Below are 18,822 nucleotides of genomic sequence, written 5' to 3'. Positions count from 1 at the left end.
TGGCATTTGCATTTTTAGTTTTTAAATTTTATTTGAGTATAGTTGACACACAGTGTTACATTAGTTTCAGGTGTATAGAGTAGTGATTCAACTTCTCTATATTACGCTGTGCTCCCCACATGTAGCTACCATCTGTCATCCTACAACACTATTACAGTATCATTGGTTTTGCCATTCTATGTTTTTATTCTTTTGCTGAGTGTGTATAAGTCTAAGAAAATGTAGCTTGTTCTGACTTTAAAATTTTTACATAAATGGAGTCACCCAGTGAGAGTCATTCCACAACTTGCTTTTTCTCACTGAGCTTCAGGTTTCTGAGATGTAGCCTTCTTAATCCTTGCAGCTTTGGTTCCCATTTTTGCTGATGTATGATGTACCACCTGATATAGGATCCCCCATTTATTTATCAGCCTTTTTGATGGACACTGAGGTGGTTCCCAGAGTCTTGCTATTTGAATAGTAGATATTCTCATAGGTTGTCCTTTGTGCATATGTGAGTTTTTTTCTCAGATGCTTCATAGGAGTGGAATTGCTGGGTCATAGAGTATGTACACTCAATGTTTTAAAGTTATTTAATTTTCTTATGAAAGCAGTTTTGCTCCAGACATGATGGAAACATACTCGTAGAGAATGGAAACACATTCTTGTAGGAAAAAAAGTAACACTGGCTAACATTTCCTGAGGACTTCTTACTGTGCTTTGCACAGTCTCAGTCATTCTTCTCAACAACCAAGGAGGTAGGAACTGCCATTCTCCTCTTATTGACGAGGACACTGAGGCTCATAGAGGCTAAAGAACCTTCCCAAGTGTCTCTAACAAGTGGTTGCTGAGCTGCAGTTTGGGACCAGGGTTATCCGCTTTCAAAACTCTTAAGGTCACATTGCCCAAGGCATGTCAAATCAGTCCAAGCCACATCATACTCACTTTATTCACAGCTAAGGGGGGCTTCTCTGGAAGGAGAGTCACAATCATATGTGCACTTAGGGAGGTCACTTTGGGATAGGTCCTCATGGACAGATCCCCACAGCCCAGCTTGGTGAAGCAGGGGGGAAAAGCCAGCTCTGGCTCCAGTCTGCTTCCTTGAGTGACCTTTTTGCACTGCTTCCTTGACTGCCCCAGTGGGAAGGGAGAGGTCCCCCTGCTTTATCCAGCTCTCTGCATCAGGTGTCTTCCAGAAAGACTGAAGCGGGGAAGAGGGAAGGAAGGGGAGAGTGGAATGACTCCAGGCTGCCTGACACCCCCTCACCCCCTCCAGCTCCCTTCTCACTCCAGCTTCAAGCCTCCCTCCTCTACGATGCCAAAGCTCCTGGCATTAGTCACCAGCCCTGCCCCACGCTCCATCCAGCTCAGCGGCACCTCTGGGCCTCGAGTTCTTCAAGGAACAGTGGAAAGGCCACCATTGACCCCTCAGGAGCTCAATAATGTATTAACCTGGGCTGTCAAGGTGGCTTGGAGCAGAAGGGCCTTGAAGGCACGGGACAGCTTGCAGAGAAGTGGAGACTGCAGTCACAGCCAGGGGAGGAGAAAGGTTTGGCAAACTTGCTTTTTTGTGGCAACTTTTCTGCCTTCTCCCTAGGTTCCTTTTTGTATTTTCTTTATCTCCTTATCTGTTAGTTGCAGATAAGAATTGCCTGCCACTGGGCTGGTGGGAGGATTGAATGAAGTAAGGTAGTGATCGGTTTAGAACTTGAAGTGATAGTCTCATGGTGATGAAGGGGTGGTTATTAATGCCATCATTAAGTCAAATGGGCCCAATGTCCCCATCCAGCCAGGACACCCGCACCTCACCCCTGCACTTAGCACGCCTTCCAGAGCCCATCTTGCCACCTCCCGCTAAGGCTTGTGCCACTTTGTCACTATGGTATCATGACTCTAGCTCCTTGCTCAGCCTTTTTCCTCTTCTTGGACTTCTTTCTCCATCTTGTCCTCAGTTCAGTGCCATCTTTTCCAGAAAGCTTTCCAGAAAGTGCCCCATCTCCACTTCTGGGCCTCCTTAGCCTTCACTGATCCTCATGATTGCAGCCCTGATGGTTCTGGTTGTCATTGCCTCTGCCTGCATCTGTCACTTCTGTAGACTGTGAACTCTTCAAGGACAGGGCCAGGTTTGGGTCAGAACCAGAGATTAGTGGGTGTTTGTAGGAGGAAATGAAGGAGGAAATCAGCCCCAGAGCCACCCCAAAGCAGCACCAGTCTGGAGACGTCACCTCAGGCCCACGTCACAGCACTTGAGCAGAAGAGGTACTGGGGCAGTCAAGAGAGGGAATGCACCTCTGTGCTGTTTGTCCATCTGTCTTTCCCTCCACGTAGAGCAAGCAGGCAGAACGTCTTTCTTGATGGGAGGCAGAGGTGATGGCGGTGATAGGGTATATGCAGAAATGGGAGGTAGGCTCTTGGCTCTAGAGTTGTTTGGAGATGGTCATAAGCCAGGATGATGAACTTGACTTCTGAGGGCTGAGCTGGTGGATGGGCACTGGCTCAGGCAGAAACTTGGTTAGAACCCATGCTTGGCCATGCAATCTTGGCCTGGTCACCTTTCCTCTGTGCCTCATCTGTAGTGGGGATAATAATCCTACCTCATGGGCTTCATGAGGGTTCAAGGAGAGAAGGCCCAGAGAGGTGGGTGCTCACTGCCTCCTTACCCATTCATCCAGCAGAATGGGCAGACTGAACACCAGTCACTAGGCTAAGCCCTGGGCACAAAGGAAGACACTGTGCCTGTCTCATGAAGAGAGGGACAGGAACTGCTTCTGTGGGGACTTTTGGCCATAGAAAGAAACTTGGTCTTTATCCTAAGAGTAATAGGAAGCCAGTGAAGATTTCAAGTTCAGAAGTGACATGGTCAGATTTGGGTTTTAAACAGATAACTTTGGCTGTTGTGAGAAGGATGGGTTAGAGGGAATAATGCTTCCAGCATTCTCCCTTATAAAAACTACCAAGAGGCTGTATGGGTTACTCCAAACATCCTTTAAAATACATTCCTGAAGTCCCACAGAAGTAAGAGAAATCCTCTCAAGCCAAGAAGAGAAAGGAAGCTGAAATCAAGCTGATAAATGAGATGAAGGTATTGACAAATTCCAGATCCAGAACCTTGAGTTTTAACGACCACTCAAGGGATGATAAGTAAGGACTTAGGCCTACCCAGTGTCTGTGTGAGGAGTTGAAACCTAGTCCCTCTACCGCAACCACCATCTGGGACCTTCAAAGGGCTACCCCCTCAGCAAATAGAGTCACTGGCTGGAAGGAAATAGCCACCCTTCCCCAAAAAGGGGGATAACAGGTCTGGTGGAGAAAATTATAAATACGAATCTGCCCTCACACAAATTGTGGGTTTGAAGACATACTCCCTTTGTGGTCCTGGAAATACTAACCCAAAAAAGTAACTTAATTATCATCAGATGGTAGCACCCCAGGGAATTTGGCCAAAGTAAGTGAAAATCCTCTCTGGAGGAATAGATCCTTTTCCTAAGATCCTTTTGGGATCAGCCAAATAGGAGCTCCTGGTAAAATTACAGAACACACAAGGAAACAAGTCACTGTGAGCAATAGACACCCAAATCAAGAAACAACAGAATTTGTTTCCCTGAGCGTCTAAGATGCTGGAATTATGAGATCTAGAATAGAACTATTTTATAAACATGTAAAGAAATCAAAGATGGACTTGAAACAATAAGCAGGGAACTAAATACTGCCCCAAATGACCAAATGTATCTGAAGAGGAAGCAAGTGGAATTTTTAGAAATATGGAAGATAATCATTAAAATTAAAAACTCAGGAAAAGTAGCAGATCAGATACACCTCAAGAGAATTAGTGAAATGGAAGTTCTGAAAAAATTGCTCAGAATTTCACAGAGTCAAAGAGATGGCAAAGAAGAGCATTAAGAGACTTGAAATACTGAGCAAATGGTCCAACAGTGAAGAAGAGAGAAAGGGTAGGAGGGGTGAGAGTGGAAAGGCTGGTCTTCCATCAGACCTGGGTGGAGGTCTGCACACCGGAGCAAACCGGCTCAGAAGGGGGTGAGTTAAGTGATGTTTGGGAGGCAGAACTGACAGAGCTCAGGGAGGGGGTAGCAGACAGCCTGGGAAAGGGGTGTATCAGGGCTGACTATCAGATTTCTGGCTTGAAAAACTGGGTTGAGGGGTGTCATTTATTAAGATGGCAAACACGGGGAGAACAGCTTTGGGAAAGTGAACAAGAGTTCAGTTTTGAACAAGACTCGTGTTTTGATTTGCCGGGATGATCTGCTTCTCCACGTGCATGGAGGAAGAGACATTAAAGTTGGGCCCCAGAGTGTATGTAGACATTTACCTGGTGGAAAGGAGCTCTCTCTCAACTAGTTTTTGGGCGAAAGGATCTCCCTTCAGTCAGGTCATCAAGGTAGCTTTTGGAACCTTCTCTCAAAAGAAACTCCTTGAGAAGAGACATCCTCAAGACCATCCTCAAGAGAGGATTTTGGGGATATCCTACTTTAATTTTTTGGATTTTTTTCTCATATTTTGGATGGAGAAGCTGAGACCCAGAAAGGCCAAGGATTTGTTTTCCTAATCTGAGACTCCTCTTTTTTTTTTTTTTTATTCACTTAATGGATACTTATCAAAAGCCCACTTTGTACCAGATACTAGATGCTGGGGATACAGCAGTGAACAAAACAAGGATCCCTGCCCTTGGGAAGCTTACTTTTAGTGGAGGAAGACAGATAATAAGCACAACATAAGTAAAAATACATCCATACATACATACAAATAAAAGAGTGTGTGTGTATATATGTGAGTGATAAAAGCTATAGAGAAGTGTAAGGACTTGAAGATGGTAGGGTCCACTGAAATGCCATTGGGAAAGTGATCCTTGAGGATAAAGGGCCCTGGACAGGCCGTACAGTCTGCTGTACACCTCAGCCCATTGTGACAGTGTTTCTGGGGTTCTAGAGTGCAGGTCCAAGGTGGGCAGGAGAAGTCCTGAAGAAGGAGGAGGAGAAAAAGGACTGAAGCGGGATTTAGTGGGTGGGCTGTGCCCCCCTGCAGGAGCCGAAAATCCCGATGGGTCAGAAGGGCCATAAAGACTCCCTTTACCCTTGTGAGGGGTAAGATAAATTTGTTCCTCAGGCTTCCTTGCCCTCCATCCTCTGCTCCTCCCCAACCCCCTCAACGAGATCTTAGATGACGCCCTCATTCTGCTGTCCTCCCACCTTTGGGAACACTTAGAAGTGGGTCCAGATTGTCTTTGTGTCCCAGTACAGAGTGGGCAGCCTGGAAGGCACCCAAGGCCCACAGGGAGGTCGAATGGGCCCTGTGGGGCTCGGTTCCAGCCTGGAGGGGGTTTGAGGTTTTCTGGTCACTTGCTGTCTCTCCTAGCAGGACTTCTGTGAGCAGCCTCCATGAGGCCCTGGACCAGTGCATGATCGCCCTGGACCTCTTCCTCACCAACCAGTTCTCAGAAGCACTCAGCTACCTCAAGCCCAGGTGAGGCTTATACCTAGGTTGTGGGTGGGGGTCCGGTGTGTGTGTGTGTGTGTGTTTGTATCTGTGCATGTGCATGAGCACACTCTAGAGCCCACATGTAGTGGAGGGAGGGGGGTGAGGCGGTGTCTGGTCATGGAGAACCAGAGGTCTTATATAAAAGGAACCCCGTGTAACTGACTGCCTTCAGCCTTTTGAGTCACTATGACCTTCCAAGAGACCCATAAAAGTAGGGGCTCAGGCTCCCCATTCTATACCCCTGAGCAGCCAGGCCTTCTCCAAGGTCATTGTGACTTCCTTCCTTTAGGTTCTTGTGGCCTCTTCCACTTAGGTTTCTTGTTCTCACTGAATCCACTTGGGGTTTCTCCCCTGTCAGCTCTAACAACAGCTGCTTTTCCTCATTTTTCCCCAGAGCACTAAAGATTTGAGTTGCCTTTACTCAAGCCCTTCAGGGTAATAATGTTGGTTAATCATTTATCCATTTCTTCCAGTGTTTACTGCCTTCTTTCTAAACAATATGATTATACTACTCTTCCTTTATCACTTTTTTCAGTTTTGTTTTTTTTTTAAGATTTTATTTATTTGTCAGAGAGAGTGAGTGCATGTGAGTGCACAAGCAGGGGGAGCAACAGGCAGAGGGAGAAGCAGGCTCCCCCCCCCCCCCCCCCCCCTGAGGAACTCCATCCAAGGACCCCTGGGATCATGACCTGAGCCACCCAGGCACTCCTCCCTCCCAGTGTTTTTCGAAGACTTCCCAGCTCCACTTCCCTTCTGGTCGTTACCTGTCCCTATGCAGGTTCCTCCCCGCCACCTCCCCTCACACCTTCCTCACCCTCCCCCCACAGACCTCTTGTGTTGAAGGGCTGCCTTACCCTCCCTCATCTCACGAGGGCACTCTACCAGAAGTTCCATAACTCGGGCCAGACAATTCAGGCCCCAAAGAGGAAATGCTCGCCCTGAATGAAAAGAGGCACTAGGGAGAGACCAGTCTTTCCATGAGGTTACCTTTTAATGTCATACTTAAGGCAGTGAAGCTGTCCCTTATCTAAGCCCCTGCTCCATTCCAGAAAAGATGTTTTCCTTTCTTTTTCAGTTTGAGAGTTCTCTTCAAACAGTAGATGTTAACACATTCCCCACCCACATCCCCATTTTGACAAGAAAAAAGTGTTTCATGAAATTGCCAGATACTGGGGGTTGGGGTTGGGGGAGGAAAAATATCTCCCATCTTTATTAAGAACCACTGGTCTAGGAGAAAATAATTGTTGCTTTAAAAAAATGGCCTCCCCTCCCCATTTATAGCCACTGAAGCTTCAAAAGATGTTGGGGTCCAGTTTCATTCATTGTTCTGCATTGTGCATGCAGTGTCTCATTTAATTGTTTCCCATACTTTGTCCTCAGGAAGTAATGGGCTCATCAAGTTCCACCCCTCATCACCCCAAATGCTTGGGCTTTTGTTTTCTGTGTTTGTCACTTCTTTGAGTAGCTTTCAGTTCATTTTACTTTGCTGTGGTTAGAGGAGGGAAGGACTAGAGCTCTCTAGGCTTAGCTGACCTCCTCATGGCCAAGGAATCCCAGGTCCCAACATCCTGCTCTTCTGCTGGTTCCCCAATTTGACAGCTGGCCTGGGCCCAGAAGGTGGGACCCCAGTGGACATCATCTCCTGGAGCTGGATTTCCCTTGGAGGTGAGGGGGCTCTTACTCTCAGAGTTTAGGATCCTATATGACAACAAGAACTTATGGATTGTAAACTAAACTTGGGGTGTCTGAGGTTTGGGAATACCACATTGCACTTCACAGATACTGCATTTGTTACAAATGGAAGGTTTGTGGCAACTCTGCATCAAGCAAGTCTTGGTACCATTTTTCCAACAGCATTTACTCACTTTGGGTCTGTGTCACATTCTGGTAATCCTTGCAATATTTCAAACTTTCCCATTATTATTATATTTATTATGGTGATCTGTGATCACTGACCTTTGGTGTGACTATCGTAATTGTTTTGGGCCACCACCATATAAGACAATGAACTTAATTGATAAATGTTGTATGCATTCGGACTTGTCCACTGACCAGCCATTCCCCTCCCCTGCCTCCTTCTCCTTGGGCCTCCCTATTCCCTGAGAGACAATGATATTGAAATTAGGCCAATTAATAACCCTACTGTGGGGACACCCGGGTGGCTCAGTGGGTTAAAGCCTCTGCCTTTGGCTCAAGTCATGATCTCAGAGTCCTGGGATCGAGCCCCACATCGGGCGCTCTGCTCAGTGGGGAGCCTGCTTCCTCCTCTCTCTCTCTGCCTACTGTGATCTCCGTCTGTCAAATAAATGAATAAAATCTTAAAAAAAAAAAATAACCCTACTGTGGCCCCTGAGCGTTGAGGTGAGAAGAACTGCTCATCTCTCCCTTTAAATCAAAAGCTAGAGATGACTAAGCTTAGTGAGGAATGATGTCGAAAGCCAAGACAGACTGAAAGCGAGACCTCTGACACCAAACAGCCAAGTTGTGAAAGCGAAGGACGAGTTCCTGCAGGAAACTGAGAGCGCTGCTCCAGGGGACACATGATGATAAGAAAGTGGAACGGCCTTACTGCTGACGTGGAGAGTGTGTGAGCGGCCGGCTGGGATAGAAGAGCAAACCAGCCACCACATTCCCTTAAGGCAAGCCTGATCCGGAGCAAGGCCCGAGCCCCCCTCCATTCTGTGAAGGCTGAGGGAGGTGAGGAAGCTGCAGAAGGAAGGTTGGAAGCAGCAGAGGTGGGTTCGTGAGGTTTAGGGAAAGAACCCACCTCCATAACGTAGAAGTGCAGGGTGAAGCAGCCAGTGCCAGTGTAGACGCCGCAGCAGGTGATCCGGAAGTTCCACCTTGGAACATTCATAAAGGTGGATACATTAAACAGTGTAGACGGAGCAGCCTTCTGTCGGGAAAAGATGCCGTGTGAGACGTCCACAGCTGCAGAGAAGTCAGCGCCTGGCCTCAAAGCCTCAAAGGGCAGGCTGACTCATGTTAGGAGCTAATGTAGCTGTTGACTTCAAGGTGAAGCCTGTGCTGCTTTAGCATCCTGAAAATTCTGGGGCCCTTAAGAATTACGCTAAATCTATTCTTCCTGTGCTTTTTAAGTTGAACAACAAAGCATGTTGGTTTACAACGTGGTTTGTTGAATTTTTTTTTTAAGGTTTTGTTTATTTATTTGTCAGAGAGAGAGAGCACACAAGCAGGGAGAGCAGAAGGCAGAGGGAGAAGCAGGCTCCCCACTGACCAAGGAGCCCAATGTGGGACTCAATCCCAGGACCCTAGGATCATGACCTGAGCCGAAGGCAGCCCCTTAACTGACTGAGCCATCCGTGCGCCCCTGGAGTCCATTTTCTCACATGCTGTTGCTGCTTTATCAACTAAGTTTATGTAATATTGCTAATCCTTTGTTGTCATTTCAACATCTTCACCAGGAGTGGATTCCATCTCAAGAAACCACCTTCTTTGGGGTGCTGGGTGGCTCAGTGGGTTAAGTGTCTGCCTTCGGCACAGGTCATGATCTCCAGGGTCCCGGGATCGAATCCGGCATTGGGCTCCCTGCTCAGCCGGAAGTCTGCTTCTCCCTCTCCCTCTAGCTGCTGCTCTCCCTGCTTGTGCGCTCGCTCTCTCGCTCTCTCTCTCTCATGTTCTCCCTCTCGTGTGCCCTCTCTCTCTAATAAATAAATGAAATCTTTTAAAAAAGAAAAGGAACCACCTTCTTTTCTCATCCATTAGATGCAACTCCTCACCCTCTCAAGTTTTATCCTGAGAGGACAGCCACGCAGTCCCACCTTCAGGCTCCACTTCCAGTTCTCTTGCTCCTTCCACCCCATCTGCAAGTCCTTCCTCTCCTGAAGCCTTAAATCCCTCCAAGTCATCCATGAGGGCTGGAATCAGTTTCTTCTGAACTCCTGCTCATGTTAATACTTTGACCTCTTCCCATGAATCACAAAGTTCTTACTGGCATCTAGTTTGGTGAATACTTTCTAGGGTTTTTCAATTTACTTTCTATCGGAGGAAATACTCTCTATGGCAGCTATAGCCTTATGAATTAGATTTCTTAAGTGATATGACTTCAAAGTCAAAATGACTTGTTAAATCATGGGGCACAGAATGAACGCAGTGTTAGTGGGCATGAAAACAACATTCACCTCATTGCCCATCTCCAGGAGAGCTCGTGGATGACCAGGGGCACTGTCAGTGACCAGTAGTAATTGAAAGGAATCTTTTTTTCTGATCAGTGGGTCTCAACAGTGGGCTTAAAAAATTCAGTAAACCGGGATGCCTGGGTGGCTCAGTCAGTTAAGCCACTACCTTCGGCTCAGGTCATGATCCTGGGGTCCTAGGATCAAGTCCCGCATTGGGCTCCTTGCTCAGCGGGGAGCCTGCTTCTCCCTCTGCCTTCTGCTCTCCTTGCTTGTGTGCTCTCACTCTCTCTCGGACAAATCAATAAATAATCTTTGAAAAAAAAAAGATAAAGAAATTGCCACAGCTAACCCATCCTTCTACAACCACCACCCTCATCAGTCAGAAGGCAAGATCCTTCACCAGCAAAAATATTACAGCTCGCTGAAATGTCAGATGCTGGTTGGCGTTATATAGCAATAAAGTATTTTTTGATTAAGGTATGTATTTTTTTAACATCATGCTGTTATACACTCTCGACATAATGCTATTGCAGGCTTAATTAAACTTGTGTGTGCACAGGGAAACCAAAAATTCATTTCACTTGCTTCACTGCAATATTGGCTTTATTGCAGTGATCTGGAACGAAACCTGCAGAATCCCGCATGTATGCCTGTACCACAAATCTCAGTCCAGGGCACAGCTGAGGGGCTTCCAGGGGTGGGCTGGGGAGGAGCCAGGATTCCCAGCTGCGGGTACATGTTTTGACATTGGGCCTCAAACGAGAAATTCCACTTTGCCCACCAGCTCCCCAGGTGGGGCTGTCCCTTCTGGACCCAGCACCAGACTGAGGTAGCTTCACTGGGGTGGGAAGAAGATGGGGAGGGACTTGAGAACTGGGTAGGCCTGGAGTAGGAAGGAATTATCTGCGGGGTGGGAGTGGATCTGAGTAAGGTCAGGGAAACATATCCTGTAGGAGAGAGTTTCTGTCCAGGGCAGCGACCCTTGACCCCAGAAGATACAGAAAAACTCACATTTATTGAGCATCAGTGATGGGGCCCTTATTGTATCCATTTTACAGAGGAGAAACTTGAGGCTCAGAGAGGTTTAAGATTCACCAGGATCACACAGCTGGTCACTGGCAAAGCCAAGATTCAACCTGTATTTCAAGGACTCTGTAGCCTGAGTTCTGTCCCCACTTCAGGCTGTGGCCTCCTTTCCACAAGCCACTGCCTTCAGGTTAGCATTTCTAGCAAAGATCTGGGAGGTATCCTGACAGCTGCCAGGACTGGTAAGGGGTGGACCAGCCTTTGGTTTCCTTTAAAAACCTTTGACTCTGGGGCGCCTGGGTGGCTCAGTGGGTTAAGCCGCTGCCTTCGGCTCAGGTCATGATCTCAGAGTCCTGGGATCGAGTCCCGCATCGGGCTCTCTGCTCGGCAGAGAGCCTGCTTCCCTCTCTCTCTCTGCCTGCCTCTCCATCTACTTGTGATTTCTCTCTGTCAAATAAATAAATAAAATCTTTAAAAAAAAAAAAAAAACCTTTGAGTCCCCAGGATAATATCACCTGGGAGGCGGTCGGTCACCCAGAAGTTAAAAAGCACTTAATTTACAGAGGGTTTTTAATTTTACAGAGCTTTATGAATGAGAAAGACATGAAAATAGATAAAGTCGCATGATTTTACAATAGAACAGTCTATAAACCTTAGTCATCTCTTTCCCTTGAAGTTCCCAGCATAGGCCCTGCACTGGGGAGTTTTATAAATAATTAACAAGGGGGTGTAGTGAAGGGAGAGAAAATTGCTGTGGCACCTACTGTGCAACAAGCAGGAGTAATCCCCAGCCAGTCCCATAGGAACCTGGGCAGGCCAGTGTTCTTGCCCCATTTTCCAGAAGTATAAATCAAGACCCAGACATTATGACTTCCCCAAGTACAGATGGGGGCCTGCATTTTTCTTGTCCCTCCTTGCCTGGTTCTCTTTCCATTTGTTGGACTAAATGCCACTCCCTGCCCCCCCATCTTCTACCATATACTTTTCAGTTGAGAGGTCTGGGCTGTGGAGAAGCAGATGGCAGGAGCAAAAGGCTTTCCAATGCTGGTTCACTAGGCCCTGTCACACTGGTGCTGAGGACAGAGATGCCTTCCATACAAGCTCTGTCCTTGAGGCACCCGCAGTTCAGTCTGAGGGGAAAGCTGAGCCTCTGCTGATATAAACTCAGTATGACCTATGCCTCATTATAGATACATGTTCCCTGAGGAGGGAGACCCAATGCCCAGTGGCCCTGGAGGCAGTTGAGGGCCTTGACAGATGAGTCAGGGTGTGGGGCTGAGGAAAGAGCATTTCAGGTTGCGGGAACAGCATGAACATAAGGCCAAGAGGAGGGAAAGGGTAGGAACTTCTTGAGAGCATGTGTGTCTCAGTGTGGCAAGGGAAACAGTCTGGAATGTTGACCAGGCTTTGGGGCAGAAGTGTCTAGAGGGCTGGGTTGGAAAGGTGGGCAGGACCTGTGCTATGTGGAGCCTTGGGCCAGAGCATTACCCCATGGCACTTGAAAGCCATGGGATGAGTTAGGCAGTCAGTGGTGTGGTCAGATGATGGGCTAGGGAGAAGCAGGAGGGGGTGCGGCCTGTGGGGCCCAGGGAACAGAGAACGAGGGCAGGGCGGGGAAGGAGAGCTTGAGGAGAGAAGGGATTTGGGCTGTGCTCTGGGAGGTGGCGCAGAAGGCAAGAGGCAGGCCCTAGGCACTGGGGGCATGCCCTCAGGCCAACCTGCTGCTAAAGCCCTTCTTGAGTCCTCACCACAGCCTTGCTGCTGCCGTCCCTGTGGAACAGATGAGAAACTAAGGCTCAGAGTTGGACAGTCACTTGGTGCCATTCAGAAGAAGAAGGAGAGGAAGTGGGGTCTGAGGCCTTTTGAGCAGCAGTGGAAGGGTCAGACCTTGGGAGAGTCTCTTCCATCCTCGGATCCCTGTTTCGCCACCATGCCCAGTCGGGAGGTAGTGGTGGTGACCAACACAGGCCGGCTACCTCTGGAGTTCTGGGAGTTGGTGCTCTCATGTCCCTTCTCTCTGGCAGAACCAAGGAGAGCATGTACCACTCGCTGACATATGCCACCATCCTGGAGATGCAGGCCATGATGACTTTTGACCCTCAGGACATCGTGCTGGCTGGCAACATGATGAAGGAGGCACAGATGCTGTGTCAGAGGTCAGGGCCGTGGGGCGCGCAGGGATGAGGTGTTGTGAGGGCCATCCTTCTGTTACCTTTGGGTAACAGATTATTAATGATGCTCCTTCTGGTTAAGAAGATGTGTCCCCAGGTGCTAGGAGCTGTCCCCTCAGTTCTGCCTCAGGAGCCCTGTTGTCTGAGCCAGTCTCTAAGCAGCTTCTGGGGGCCAGACCTGATTTCATGGAGACAAATTGGGGCTCTGTCAGGTAATAGCTCTTTGGTCTTGAGCAAGTCTATCTGGATTCAACTTTCTTCATATGTAAAATAGGTATAAAGATAGGGCCTTTATGGGGACTGAATGAGGTCACTGGTCACAGGACCTGGTGCATGATGGGTGTTCAGTACACAGAAACTGCTTGAACGAGTGAATGGCTGAATGGACCCTCAGTGTTTGTGTACAGGTAGTATTGTCTTTCACTGGACACACACTCGTACTTGCCCTTGGCCAGCTGCTGTGCTGGGCACAGGCCACCCTGGGAAACATCAGACCTGGGGGGAGCTGGCTGGTCTGGGAGAAGCCAACAGTGACCTCCCAGCCTGATGCAGGGAAGCTCCAGGGGCTGTGGGGGTCTTGCCAGAGGAGTAGGAAAGGTTTCCTGGAAGAGGCGATGCTGGAGCTCGGTCCTAAGGGGTGACGAGGACCTGGCTGGGGCTGAGGAAGGAGGGGAGGGGCTCCAAGTAGGGGTAACAGCAGAAGAAAGTGTGTGAGAAAGCCTGGACTCGCTTCAGTGTGTATGGAGTCCCATGGGAATGGTGGCGGAGGCATCTGAGCCCACCCTGGCCCCTTGCTCACCCTCACTGAATGACTTGAGGCCCCTCTTTTCCTCTTCAGGCACCGGAAGAAGTCCTCTGTAACAGACTCCTTTAGCAACCTGGTGCATCGCCCCACGATGGACCAGTTCACAGAAGGTGTGGCATCTGAGTGTCCTCTCACCCATGCTCACCCTGTTCCAGGCCCAGGGAGGGGTGGGACGGGGCACTTAACTTCCCAGTTTCACGAAAGGGCCAGACCCTGGTTTTGGTGCTGGGACACCCATGGGTCAGACCTGGGGCCTTTGGAGAAGTTGCTCTCAGGTAAGGAGGGGAGGTCAGGGTGGTGGTGGGGTGGGGGACTCACTTACCTGATGGCATTACCTGCTGAGGACCCAGAAGTTGGGGAAAGAAAACACTGTCACAGGGTCCATGCGCTTTTGCCCTCCAGGCCAGGGTGGGCTTAGAATTGTGTGTGCACTTAGGTTTACTGGCCTAGTGATCACAGTGATGCCCCAGAGGGGAATGTGGTTTTGGAGGCTGACCCACTGGGATGAGACAGCTGAAAGCAATGGAAGGGATGGTCTGGGCCACCAGGGCCTGTGTGCTGTGACCTCTGTGGCAGACCTGGCGGTAGTAGCGGCCAGTGGTGAGCAGTGGGGGGCTCTTCCATGCAGGAGCAAATGGCCTTCACCACCCTCAAGAGTCCTTGAAGTTTCCAGCCCAAAACAGTGAATATGACAATGCCACTCCCTCCCTCATGCCTTCCAGAGCTCCCTGATGCCCATGGGCCAAATCTGCAGTAGTCCACCAGCGTTCATGCCTTTGCAACCAGACTGCTGCCTCTCATCTTTCCATGTCTCCTAAGTCTCTCCGTACTCACCCCATTTCAATCTTCTGTGCCTGGCTGTCCCCAAACAGAGTTTTTTGCTTCTCCCAGGCCTCTGCCTTGAAAGCTCTTCCTGCCTCATGCTTCCATTCCTTTTCAACTCAGAGGGCCTGACTAGAATGTCCTTTCTTCTGGAAGTCTCCCCTGTCTCCCTGGGCTGCTCTTTCCCTCCTTCTACAGCCTCTCGGCTTCCATGGATCAGGGTCTTCTTTGTTTAGCTATTCATCCCAGCACTTTGTCCTGCCTGGCCCCACAGGGGGCAGGTGCACAGCAACTGCAGTGGTGCTTGGAGAACAAGAGAAGGAAGCTAAGGGCCCTGCACTGATACCCTGGGTGGTGGGCTGGGGAACCAGCTGGAAGGTGGGGGGAGTGTGAGCTAATTCTGGACAGTGGTAAAAGCTCTGGAGGAGCCGGACCACCCCCACCCCCTGCCACCCCCAATTTCCATGGGTGGAGGGGAAGGGCCTGACTCAGGCTCCTTTTGCCTTCTGGGAAGTAGGGTGGGAAGGATTTGTCCCATGCTGCCTGCCCACAGTCCCAGGAGGCCTCAGGGCTTTGGTTTTCTCCTTGCAGAGGAAATCCACGCTGAGGTCTGCTATGCAGAGTGCCTGCTGCAGAGAGCAGCTCTGACCTTCCTGCAGGTAGGAACCCTCTCCTTGTACAAATGGCCTGGCGATTTCAGATCAGTCACCATCTCCAAGCCGAAAGTAGCTATAGCAGCCACAGCCAGCCTCCTTGTGGTTTAGGAGAGGACCGAGGCTTGGTCACTCCAGCCCTGTCAGCCCTGGCCAGGCTCATGGGCAGCGGTGATGGGCTTTACCCCTCCACACTGAGCACATGTGTTCCCACCCACTACTAGGATGTGCTCCCACCTCAGGACTGCTGTTTTCTTCCTAAGGGCCCTGTGGGGTGATAGGCATTCCCACAAAACCTGCTTTATGGTTGATTCATTCAACAAGCAAGTTTGAATGGATCAAACTTGATTCTATGATATACCAGGCTTTGTGTGTCCATTTTAGTATGTGGTTTTCTATACCTTTCACTGGATGCATGGTGGTGGTTATATAAATGTTTTTATATTAAGAAATCATGGGCGCCTGGGTGGCTCAGTGGGTTAAGCCGCTGCCTTCGGCTCAGGTCATGATCTCAGGGTCCTGGGATCGAGTCCCGCATCGGGCTCTCTGCTCGGCAGGGAGCCTGCTTCCCTCTCTCTCTCTCTCTGCCTGCCTCTCCATCTACTTGTGATTTCTCTCTGTCAAATAAATAAATAAAATCTTTAAAAAAAAAAAAAAAAAAAAAAAGAAATCTGCACCTTACTGGCCTGTGAAGGGGAAGGTTAGAGGGGAGGAGCCACTTTCACAGGGTCACCTGATTAGCAACAGCCAGAGTTGAGGTTTGAATGCAGGGCTGGACTCAGAGCCTGTGATCCTCACCACACAGTAGTGATTAAGAGATCACCTAATAATCTCTCCAGAAAGCCTGGGTTAGAACATATAATCATCATGTGAATGTGGGTATTGGGGTAGAGAGGCATATATGAATTTTATTCTTAGGATACTATTTATTTTTGTTAGCTTTTGTTCATTTTGTACCTCAGGTAATTAGAATTAGATTAATCCTAAGTTCTCATTAGGGTTACTGTTAATAATTGCATTGTGAGTGGCCTTCTATTTATTTATGTATCCTATTACACATAATAAATAAATGCCCATGGTTTCCCCCACCCAACCAGAGGACAGAACACAGCTAGCGAGTCCCCTGGCCCTCTGGGCTCCTCCCCGCACTGTCCCCTGCCTCCCTTCATGGGGAAACCACTGCCTAGAGTTTTGTTGATCATCCCCCACCTTATTTTTCTAAAAATAGTTTTTTCAGCTTTCTGTTCATGTCTTAGCAGCATATTGTTGTGTTTTAGTTGGCTTCAAGCTTCTTAAGCCCTCAGGCTGTGTGGGAATTGCTTTCTTAATCACTCAACCATATGCAGTTGTATAATATTCCCTTCTATGGATATAGCAGTCTGTTTATCCATTCTCCTGCTGAAGGCCATTTGGGTTGTTTGTAGTTACTGGCGGCTATAAACACTGGTGCTGTGAATGTTCTGGAAGGTGACTTCTGTAGCCCATGTTCTTCCATTTCTCTTGGGCATATCCCCAGGAATGGAACTATATGTGGGCTGTAGGTAGTGGTGCTTTAAATTACAGATGTGGTAAATAGCTGCTTGTTGTAAAAAAAAAACAGAAAAATTCCCCCCTAAAAATGAGCTTCCCCTCTCACTTTCCCATGGTTCGTCCACCTAGAGGAGACACTGTTAACCACTGGGAGTCCCTCCTCCAGGCCCTTCTCTAGGCACTTAGCATATGTAACTGTGAGGCTGTGGGTGAGCCCTGGACATTCTGGAGGGTTTGTTTGGCAAGGAAATCCTTATCTCAGGTCCCAGGGGTTCAGGAGGCCTGACCTCAACGCCTGACCCCATCCCTCCAGGGCTCTCCTTTTAGGGCTGGGCCCAAGGTGGGGTAGGCTGGGCCCAGAGCCCTGTATGATTCTTCTCAAGCCTGTGGCTCCCCACCCAGGCCTGGCTCTTAGCATCTCTCCTTCCTGCAGGATGAGAACATGGTGAGCTTCATCAAGGGCGGCATCAAAGTTCGAAACAGCTACCAGACCTACAAGTAAGTGGGGCTGGTCTGGGCGTGACTGGGTCCACAGCGTCTGCGACTCTGTGTCCCTTAGACCTCTTTGTGGGAGGTAGAGAGCAGGAAGGCAGTAGTGGCAGGAAGCCTAGAATGCCATGTGACCTCAGGCAGATTTCTGCACCCTCAGGACCTCAGTTTTCCAGAATATTATTCCCCTGGTGTTTTGTTGTATCTGTTCATTTGGTTCCCCTGAGTCTATTCCTGACCCTGAGCACAGGAAAATCAGACAGATTCTGGATAAACTGCTTGGTGTGGTAGAGGCTCAGAGGCAGGCACAAGGACTGTGTCTTTGAGAACAGCAACAGAACCCTTACCTATCTGTTAAGACTCAACCCAAATGCCGCTTTCAAATGAAGCCTGCCTTCGACCCTCCAGTACACACTCTTACCCTCCTGAGGGCCAGATCATTTCCATGCCTTCTCAGCTGTGGGCCAGCCATAGGCCTAGTTTAATGGATAAAAGAAATAAGACTCAGTCCAAACACTTCTACTTGATATGGCACCACAGTCCTTACCTACAATTCTAAAATCAAAAAAGCTTCAAAAGCCCAATTTCTCCCCTCAAGTTTGGCTTAAAACTCATTTTCCATTAAAAGTTGACTTGAATGGACTTGAGACTATGCATCATCTTATTTTCCCCATCTAATGTGACTGTTTCCCTGCAGAGATACTGTGAGTTTGATTTCAAGGTCCTGCTGGGATATAAGACCCCATGTAGTATCTGGGTACCACATAACCTTGTGGGTCTGTGTTGGAAGTGGGCTCTGCCCCCTCTAGTTTCCTCCCTAGCTGCCAGAGTGATGTTTCCAAAGCACAGATCCTGTCAGGTCATCCCCTACAAACTCCCTCTTGCTCTTGAAATAAAGTCCCAGGTCATTGCTGAGTCATTCCTGGGAGCTCCTCCTGCCCTCCAAAGCATCTCACTCTGCCTCAGACATTTGGGCCTTCCCTCAGTTCTTCAAACAGGCCAAGCTCATTCCTACTCTGGGGGCTTTTGGACATGCTGTCTCTCTGCTGGGAGCACTCTTTCTGTGCCAGGCGAACCCTCCCCATCCCTAGGTTTCACTCAAATGTCAGCTTCTCAGGGAGACCTTCCCTGAACCCCAGACTAGATCAGGCGCTGGGAGTCTTCTTCTTTGAGGCCTTCCTCATCCTCACAGGGACTTGATGGGGGTCTGTCCCCCAGAGCAGGAGAGTTACGAGGGCAGGAGCTTGGTGGCTTTGCTTCTAGCTGTCCTCCAGTGCCTGGCATAGAGAGGCCACAGTCAGTGTTTGCTGACTGAAAGCTCTCAAGATGCTCTCATGGCCCAGGAAGGAGGCCAACGCATCTTTAAACCCTTTGACCTGCCCAGGGCAGGCTAGGATCTGGATTCTTTGTGACTGATGACCAGGATGAAGAGGGCTGAATTTCAACCAAGAGGCTCCAGATAGACTTCTTGAAGGAGGGGGAGTTGGAGTTAGCCCGGTGGCTCTTCACTGGGACATTTGGCAATATTTGGAGACATTTTGGTTGTGACAGCCTTGGGGGAGGTTGCTTCTGGCATCTAGTGGGTGGTGGCCAGGGATACCACTAAACATCCTGGGATAATACAGACAGCCCCCTGCCTCCCACCGAACGAAGAATTTATCCAGCCTGGAATGTCAGTAGTGCCAGAGTAGAGAAACTGTTCTAGAGAGAATGCA

General features: G+C 49.0%; 1 protein-coding gene across 9 annotated transcripts in view; it reads left to right on the top strand.

Annotated features, from left to right (window-relative positions):
- Window positions 1-18,822, top strand: part of TTC39A (tetratricopeptide repeat domain 39A) — a 50,237-nt gene that overhangs the window by 13,605 nt on the left and 17,810 nt on the right. For 6 of the 9 annotated variants that reach the window (XM_059138427.1, XM_059138430.1, XM_059138434.1 and 3 more), the window contains exons 2-6: window positions 5,353-5,457; window positions 12,662-12,793; window positions 13,647-13,723; window positions 15,027-15,094; window positions 17,052-17,116. In XM_059138427.1, coding sequence (XP_058994410.1) covers window positions 5,353-5,457; window positions 12,662-12,793; window positions 13,647-13,723; window positions 15,027-15,094; window positions 17,052-17,116 — 447 coding nt within the window. Of the gene's footprint in view, window positions 1-1,506; window positions 1,529-4,939; window positions 5,079-5,349; window positions 5,458-12,661; window positions 12,794-13,646; window positions 13,724-15,026; window positions 15,095-17,051; window positions 17,117-18,822 lie in introns of those variants that run through there. The other 3 variants (XM_059138435.1, XM_059138428.1, XM_059138429.1) reach the window with 3 other exon arrangements.

Source organism: Mustela lutreola, chromosome 10 (genome assembly GCF_030435805.1).
Source record: "Mustela lutreola isolate mMusLut2 chromosome 10, mMusLut2.pri, whole genome shotgun sequence".
NCBI classification, from domain to species: domain Eukaryota; kingdom Metazoa; phylum Chordata; class Mammalia; order Carnivora; family Mustelidae; genus Mustela; species Mustela lutreola.
The sequence above is the reverse complement of the archived record's forward strand: the minus strand, read 5'-3'. Positions and strand labels throughout refer to the sequence as shown.